General features: G+C 49.2%; 2 protein-coding genes across 2 annotated transcripts in view; both read left to right on the top strand.

Annotated features, from left to right (window-relative positions):
- The first annotated feature begins 377 nt into the window (after nt 1–377).
- MGAT1 (alpha-1,3-mannosyl-glycoprotein 2-beta-N-acetylglucosaminyltransferase) lies at nt 378–5,747 on the top strand. Its single transcript, XM_041458402.1, has 3 exons — nt 378–511; nt 726–834; nt 3,247–5,747. Exon 3 carries the CDS (start codon nt 3,260–3,262, stop codon nt 4,613–4,615), a length of 1,356 nt encoding a protein of 451 aa, XP_041314336.1. The 5' UTR covers nt 378–511; nt 726–834; nt 3,247–3,259; the 3' UTR covers nt 4,616–5,747.
- LOC121348642 (zinc finger protein 775-like) overlaps nt 5,542–8,206 on the top strand; it is a 3,837-nt gene continuing 1,172 nt past the window's right edge. Inside the window, exons 1-2 of the mRNA XM_041458400.1 lie at nt 5,542–5,611; nt 7,096–7,209. Of these exons, the coding sequence (XP_041314334.1) occupies nt 5,542–5,611; nt 7,096–7,209 (184 nt within the window). The remainder of the gene's footprint in view (nt 5,612–7,095; nt 7,210–8,206) is intronic.

Here is an 8,206-nt window from a genome sequence, read left to right as displayed (position 1 = left end):
CCAAATTTCCCCCAAAATTCCCCAAATCCGCCCCTCCCCCACCTCCTCTCGGAGCCGCCTCAGCGCGCGCGGGAAACTCCGCAAGCCCCGCCCCTTCCCTGACGTCACTTCCGCTCCCACCGCCAACCGGAAGCCGCCCTCAGCGATCTCCGGGGAGCGCTTAATTAACCCCTAATTAATTAATAACCGAGTTAATTACGCGGGGAAGGCGTGGCTGAAGGGGAGAGGCGTGGTTTGAAGAGGGGGCGTGGTTTAAAAGAAAAGGGCGTGGCTTAAACACCTTAAAGAGACGACGTGGCTAAAATTTGTACAAAAGGGGCGTGGCCTACGGAGGAGGCGTGGTTTCCTGCTGAAAGGCGTGGCCACGCTGCTTCATTTGCATAATTTAGCCGTCTTGGCGCGCTCTGATTGGAGAAACCGCGGGCTTAGTGGGCGTGGCCTCGCCGTTGCCATGGCGACACTTCCGGTGCGGCCAACCGGAAGTGGCGGCGTCGCCGGGAAGGCGCCGCCGGTACGGGGGGGGCAGGGCGCGGATTTTGGGGCGAATTCGGGGAATTTTGGGAAAAGGATTTTTTGGGGATTTTTTGGGATTTTTTAAAGGATTTTTTGGGGATTTTTTGGGATTTTTTAGGATTTTTTGGGGTTTTTTCTTCTTCCCCTCTGACCCCTCCCCCCCTCCCAAAATTTGGGAATTTTCATTTTTTTTCCCTTTTTTTTTTTTCCAGGATCTCTGCGGCCCCTCCCCCCTCCAGGAGCTCCAAATTCCCGAATTTTCCCCCCAAATTCCCGAGGGGGGAGGGGGAACCCCAGCGCCCCCTCCCCCACTCTGCACAGGTCAGTGCTGCCCAAAAATGGGGAAAAAATGAGAATTTTGGGGAAAAAACTAGCAAAAAGTGGGGAAAATGGGAAATTTTGGGGGAAAAATTGGATTTTTGGTAAAAAAAAGGGAAAAAATGGTAAAAAAATGGGGGGAAATTGGTAATTTATGGAAGAAAAGGGAAAAAATTGGGGAAAAATGGGGAAAAAAATTGGATTTTTGGGGAAAGAAAGGTGGAAAAATGGGGGGAAAAAGTGGAATTTTGGGAAAAAATGTGAAAAATTGGGGGAAAATGGGAAATTTTGGGGAAAAAATTGGATTTTTGGCAAAAAAAAGGGAAAAATTATGGGAAAATGGGGAAAAAATGGAAATTTATGGAAGGAAAAATGGGGGGAAAAAGTGGAATTTTGGGAAAAAATGTGAAAAATTGGGGGAAAATGGGAAATTTTGGTGAAAAAATTGGATTTTTGGTAAAAAAAAAGGGAAAAATGATGGGAAAATGGGGAAAAAATAGAAATTTATGGAAGGGGAAAAAAATTGGGGAAAAAAGGGGAAAAAATTGGATTTTTGGAGAAAAAAGGGGAAAGAATGATGGAAAAATGGGGAAAAAATTGGATTTTTGGGAAAAAATGTGAAAAAGTGGGGGAAAAATGGGAAATTTTGGTGAAAAAATGAGGGAAAAATTGGAAAAAATATCAAAAAATTGGAAATTTGGGATAAAAATGGGAAGAAGTAGGAAAAAATGGGGAAAAAATTGGAGTTTTGGAGAAAAAAAAGGAAAAAATTGTGGAGAAAATGAGGGAAAATGGGGAAAAAATTGGAATTTTGGGGAAAAAAACCCTGGAATTTAGGGGGGGAAATGGGGAAAAAAATTGGAATTTTGGGAAAAAACCGGGGAAAAAATGGGGAGAAATTTGAATTTTTGGGAAAAAACCTGGAATTTAGGGGGGGAAATGGGGAAAAAATTGGAATTTTGGGGGAAAAATGGGGGAAAACAGGAAAGAAATTGGAATTCACGGGATTTTAAATTGAATTTTCATGGTAAAAATAATTTTAAATCAATATTTAACAGCATTTAAAATTACATTTTCACATGAAAATTCAATTTACATTAAATTTTAATATTAAAATTAAGTGCAAGCTAACGTTTAACAGGATTTAAAATTCAAATTTAACACTGAAATTAATTTTTAACATTTAAGTTAATTAAAAATTAACGTTTAAACAGGATTTTAAATTAATTTTTAACAGGATTGGACTCTGCCCTTGGATTGGTGAGGGCTCAATTTGATTTTTTCCTCCTTTTTTTAAGAGTTTTGCCTCTTTTTAAAAAGAATTTTCAGGAATTTTTAGGAATTCTTTCACCCTCAGTGAAATTTGGGGTGGGAACCTCAAATTTCATTTTTTTTTCTCATTTTTAAAGCAATTTTGGGGCATTTTAATGAGATTTATTTTTAATTTTAGGGATTTTTTTTTAGCAGGATTTAATTTGCTTTTCCCCCACTTTTTCCCCTTTTTCTAAATTAATTTTTGGGGGATTTTTTGGGTATTATTATGAATTTTTATTTATTTGAATCACAAAGTTTCAATTCTTCTTTTGAGGAAGAATTTTGGGGGCATAAAAAGGGAATTTTGGGGCCTGAAATTTGGGAATTTTGGCTTTTTTTGTGCCTCTAATTTAGAAATAGTGAATTTTAGATGACTGAAAATTGGGAATTTTGGCTTTTTTGTGCTCCTAATTTAGGAATTTTTGACTTTTCCATGCCTGAAAATTGGGAATTTTGGCTTTTTCTCCTCCAAATTCCTGGAATTGCTCCTTTTTTCCCCATTTCTAACCCCAAATTTCTCTTTTTCCCCATTTTTAACCCCAAATTTCCTCCTTTTCCCCCAGCCCCATGTGAAGGATGCTCAAGAAGAGCAGTTTGGGCTCTGCTGACCCAAAAATTGGGAATTTTGGTTGGTTTTTTTGTGCCTGAAAATTGGGATTTTTTTTACTTTTTTTGTGCTTGAAAATTTAATAATTTTCACTTTTCCTCACTTAAAATTCATAAATTTTGCCATTTTGTGCCTCTAATTTAGGAACTGTGACTTTGCCACACCTGAAACTTGGGAATTGCCCATTTCCTCCATTTCGAACCTCATTTCTGACCCCAAATTCCCCTTTTTTTTCTCCATTTTTAACCCTGAATTTCTGGTTTCCCCCTTTTCTAACTCCGTTTTTAACCCAAATTTTCTTTTTTTGCCTCCTTTTCCCCCAGCCCCATGTGAAGGATGCTCAAGAAGAGCAGTTTGGGCTCTGCTGACCCAAAAATTGAGATTTTTTACTTTTTCTCCTCCAAATTGCCAGAATTGCTCATTATCTCCCATTTCTAACCCCAAATTTCTCTTTTTTCCCCATTTTTAACCCCGAATTTCCTCCTTTTCCCCAGCCCCATGTGAAGGATGCTCAAGAAGAGCAGCCTGGCTCTGCTGGGTGCCGCGCTCTTCCTCGCCTGGAACGGGCTGCTGCTCCTCTTCCTCTGGAGCCGCCCCGGGAGCCTGCCGAGCCCCCAGCACCCGCAGTTCGGCCCCGATTCGCGCCTGCTGCCGGCGCAGCTGCTGCAGCTGGCGCAGGACGCCGAGGCCGAGCTGCGCCTGCAGCGCGACCTGCTGCTGCAGATCCAGCAGCTCGGCCGGCTGCAGCGCCACAGGACGCCGAAACCCGCCCAAAAGACGCCAAAACCGCCCGAGAAACCGGCTCAAATCCCCACCACCGGCGCCGGGGAGCCGCCGGTGCTGCCGGTGCTGGTGCTGGCCTGCGACCGCAGCTCGGTGCGGCGCTGCCTGGATAAAATCCTGCGCTACCGGCCCAGCGCGCGGCGCTTCCCGGTGATCGTCTCGCAGGACTGCGGCCACGCCGAGACTGCCGCCGTCATCGCCTCGTACGGCGCGGCCGTGGCGCACATCCGGCAGCCCGACCTCAGCGACGTGCCGGTGCCGCCGGAGCACCGCAAGTTCCAGGGCTACTACAAGATCTCGCGGCACTACCGCTGGGCGCTGGGGCAGGTGTTCCGCACCTTCCGCTACCGCGCCGCCATCGTGGTGGAGGACGACTTGGAGGTGGCGCCGGATTTCTTCGAGTACTTCCAGGCGGTGCTGCCGCTGCTGCAGGAGGACCGCAGCCTGTGGTGCGCCTCGGCGTGGAACGACAACGGCAAGGAGGGCTTGGTGGACGCCGGCAGGGCCGAGCTGCTCTACCGCACCGACTTCTTCCCCGGTTTGGGCTGGCTGCTGCTGGCCGAGCTCTGGGATGAGCTGGAGCCCAAATGGCCGCCGGCGTTTTGGGATGATTGGATGCGGCAGCCCGAGCAGCGGCGCGGCCGGGCGTGCGTCCGGCCCGAGGTGTCCAGGACGATGACCTTCGGCCGCAAGGGCGTGAGCCACGGGCAGTTCTACGACCAGTACTTAAAGTTCATCAAACTCAACGACCGCTTCGTGCCTTTCACCCAAATGGACCTTTCTTACCTCAAAAAGGACGAGTACGAGCGATTCTTCCTGCAGCAGGTTTACTCCGCGCCCGAGATCCACCTGGAGGAGCTGCAGAAGGATTCGGGGAGGGATTTGGGGGCGGTCAGGCTCCAGTACCGGGGCAGGGATTCCTTCAAGGCTTTGGCCAAAGCGTTGGGCTTGATGGACGACCTCAAATCCGGCGTCCCCCGCGCCGGCTACCGCGGCGTCGTCAGCTTCGTGTGCCGGGGCCGCCGCGTCTTTCTGGCCCCCCCCTCGGACTGGACGGGCTACGACCCCTCCTGGAGCTGAGGGTGGGATTTTGGGGGGATTTCCCCCCTTTTTTTGGGGGGTTTTGCAGAATAAAAGGTGAGGAACGTGAGAGTTCCACCACCCCGCCCCCGCCCCGTTTGCATCACTGCCATTTGCATCCTGACATTGGTTTAAAAATCTCTCTAAATTTGGGGAAATTTTGGCTTTTTGTTTTTGGGGGTGGGCTTGGCGCTGGCGGGGTTCAAGAGGCGGACGTGGGGCAGGGGTTTTCCAGAATAAAAGGTGAAAAACGGGGGATTCTCCCCACAATCCCAGGTTTGTTTCGCTGCCACGTCCGTCTGAATCTCATCCCAAAATTCAGGAATTTTAAAAACTCCCTTTTGGGCTTAAATTTGGCTTTTTGGGGGGGCATATGGTGAAGGCAGAACAGCCCCAAAGGAACCAACGGCAGGATTTGGTGACACCACCAAGTGCCCAAACGTGATTAAATTAACTCCCATCCAGGTGGGAACGCCCCGTGCCTTTTCCAGGGGGAGGAATTTTAGGAGGAAATGCTGAAATCTTGTAAACCACAGGCACGGAACCCCTCAGGAACAGGCCGGGGGTCCCACCTGGAGCCACTCAAACAGCTCCGTGCCGCTCTCAGGGTCCTGCGGGGGCGTCCCTGCTCCATCCCCAACTCACCCACAGCCATTTCTTGGCCTCCAGAACATTCTGGAACATTCTCGGACATTCCAAGCCCATTCCTTCCCCTCGCCATCTTGAGGCGTTACTGCCCCCCCTCACAGACCCCTTATATACCCCGCGCAGAGCCCGCCCCTCGCTGCCATTGGTTGATTTTCCCGCCCAAAGCCCAGCGCTCGTTCTGATTGGCTGAATGCCCTGTCACTCATTGTTTTCCGCGCGCTGATTGGCCAGGGCGGCGCTGAGGGGCGACCCCGCCTCGTCCCATCACGGCCGCGGTCATGGCGCGGCCGCGGTCTCGGCGCGGATTTCGCAGGTTTTTATCGCCCCCGTTCTTTCGTTTATTGCGCGGTAAATGCTTGTGGAGCGCCCCCGGTGCCGCTCGTGTTCCCGTGGCACCGGCAGCCCCGGGCCCTCCCCTGCTGCCCCGCACAGCGCCACAGCCGGGGCCTTTCCCGGTGCTCCCAGTCCGGACAGGAGGAGGAGGAGAGAGGGGGTGGGGATGAAGGACAGGAGGAGGAAGAGCGGGGTGAGGATGGAGATGGAGGAGGAGAAAGGGATGGGGATGAAGAAGAGGAGGAAGAGAATGGGCTGAGGATGGAGGTTGGAGATGGAGAATAGGAGGAGGAGGAGGAGAATGGGATAGGGATGAAGAAGGGGAGGAAGAGGAGGAGAACGAGGTGAGGATGGAGATGGAGGAGGAGGAAAAGAAAGGGGGATGAGGAGGAGGATGAGAGCAAAATGGGGATGAAGAAGGGGAGGAAGAGGAGGAGAAGGAGAGGCTGAGGATGGAGAACAGGAGGAGGAAGAGGAGGAGGAGGAGGAGCGTGGGATGAGGATGAAGAGGAGGAGAGCGGGATGAGGAAGGAGATGGAGAAGAGGAGAAGAATGGAATAGGGATGAAGAAGGGGAGGAAGAGGAGGAGAAGAAGGGGATGAAGATGGAGATGAAGAGGAGGAGGAGGAGAGCGGGATGGGGATGAAGAAGAGGAGGAGGAGGAGAACGAAAGAGGGATGAAGAAGAGGAGGAGAAGAAGAACGGAATGGGGATGAAGAAGAGCAGAACTGAACAGGGATGAAGAGGAGGAGGAGGAGAACAGAGCAGGGATGAAGAAGAGGAAGAGAAATAATGGAATAGGGATGAAGAGGAGGAGGAGGAGAAGGACGGAGTAAGGATGAAGAAGAGGAGGAAGAGAACGGAATAGAGAGGATGTAGAGGAGGAGAACAGAACAGGGATGAAGAGGAGGAGGAGGAGAACGGAATGGGGATGAAGAAGAGGAGGAAGAGGAGAACAGAATGAGGATGAAGAAGAGGAGGAAGAGGAGAATGGAATGAGGATGAAGAAGAGGAGAACAGAATAGGGATGAAGAGGAGGAGGAGGAGAAGGACGGAATGGGGATGAAGAAGAGGAGAAGAACAGAATGGAGATGAAGAAGAGGAAGAGGAGAAGAACAAAATGAGGATGAAGAAGAGCAGAACAGAACAGGGATGAAGAGGAGGAGGAGGAGAACGGAGTAGGGATGAAGAAGAGGAGAACAGAATAGGGATGAAGAAGAGGAGAAGAACAGAGTAGGGATGAAGAAGAGGAGGAGGAGAACGGAACGAAATCCCCCAAAATCCAAAATCCTCCTGCAACCTCTCCCCAAAATCTCCCCCAAAATCCTCCCCCAAAATCCTCCTCCAAAACCCCCCTCCCCAAAATAACCCAAAAAATCAAACCCAGGGGGACGAAACCCGTCGGTTTTACCTGCAAATCCTGCTGGGACGGAGCCCCATCCATCCTGAATTTCCCTTTTTTTGGTGTTTTTTGGTGCTTTTTGGTGCTTTTGGGGCAGATTTCCCCATCCCCAAGCCCAACATCGTGTCGCGGCTGGAGCCCGAGGAGGAGCTGGGGGTGCCCGACCCCAACGACTCCAAGGAGTGGGAGATCCTCAGGGTGGCCCCTGCAGGTGAGCTGGGACCCCTCCCCACCCCGGGGTCCCTTTTTCCTTCTCCCCCAGCCCCTTTTTTATTTATTTCCCCTTTTTTGTTTCTTTCCCCTTTTTTCTCTTAATTTTTTCCCCTAATTTTTCCCCCAATTTCCTTTTTTCCCCAGTCCCCTTTTTCCCTTCTTGCCTTTTTTCCCCTTTTTCCTTTCATTCCCTTTTTTTTCCCATCCCCTTTTTTTTTCCAATTCTCTTTTTTTCCCCATCCCCTTTTCCCCCTTTTCCCCACCTCCTTTTTCCCCCACAATCCAATTTTTTTCTCCCCATCCCCTTTTTCTTTCCATCCACTTTTTTCCCCATCCCCTTTCCTCCACCTCGATTTTCCCCCATTTTCCCCATTATTTCCTCATTATTTCCCCATTATTTCCCCATTATTTTCCCATTTTTTCCCCATTTCTCCATTGTTTTCCCATTATTCCCCCATTTTCCCATTTCCCCCCATTATTTCCCCATTATTTTCCCATTATTCCCCTTTTCCCCATTATTTTCCCATAATTCCCCCATTTCCCCATTATTTTTCCATTATTCCCCCATTTCCCCCCATTATTTTTCCATTATTTTCCCCATTATTTCCCCATTATTTCCCCATTTTCCACCCTTTTTTCCCATTCTTCCCCCCATTACTTCCCCCCATTATTTTCCCCCTTACAACCCCATTTTTCCCCATTATTTCCCCCAAATTTTCCCCATTTTTCCCCATTTTCCACCCTTTTTTCCCATTATTTCCCCCCATTATTTCCCCCTTTATTCCCCCAAATTTTCCCCATTATTTGCCTCATTATTCCCCCATTTTCCCCATAATTTCCCCCAAATTCCCCCATTATTCTCCCCGTTTTTCCCAAATTTTCCCAAAATCCCCCAAATCCCCCCAGTTTTTCCCAGTTTCCCCCATAATTTCCCCCATTATTTTCCCCCATTTTCCCCCTTATTTTTCCCCATCCCCCCAAAATTCCCCCCAATT

This window comes from Pyrgilauda ruficollis, unplaced genomic scaffold (assembly GCF_017590135.1).
Source record: "Pyrgilauda ruficollis isolate IOZ18807 unplaced genomic scaffold, ASM1759013v1 scaffold1270, whole genome shotgun sequence".
Taxonomy (NCBI): Eukaryota; Metazoa; Chordata; class Aves; order Passeriformes; family Passeridae; genus Pyrgilauda; species Pyrgilauda ruficollis.
Note: the sequence above shows the minus strand (reverse complement) of the source record. Positions and strands in the feature narration are given on the sequence as shown.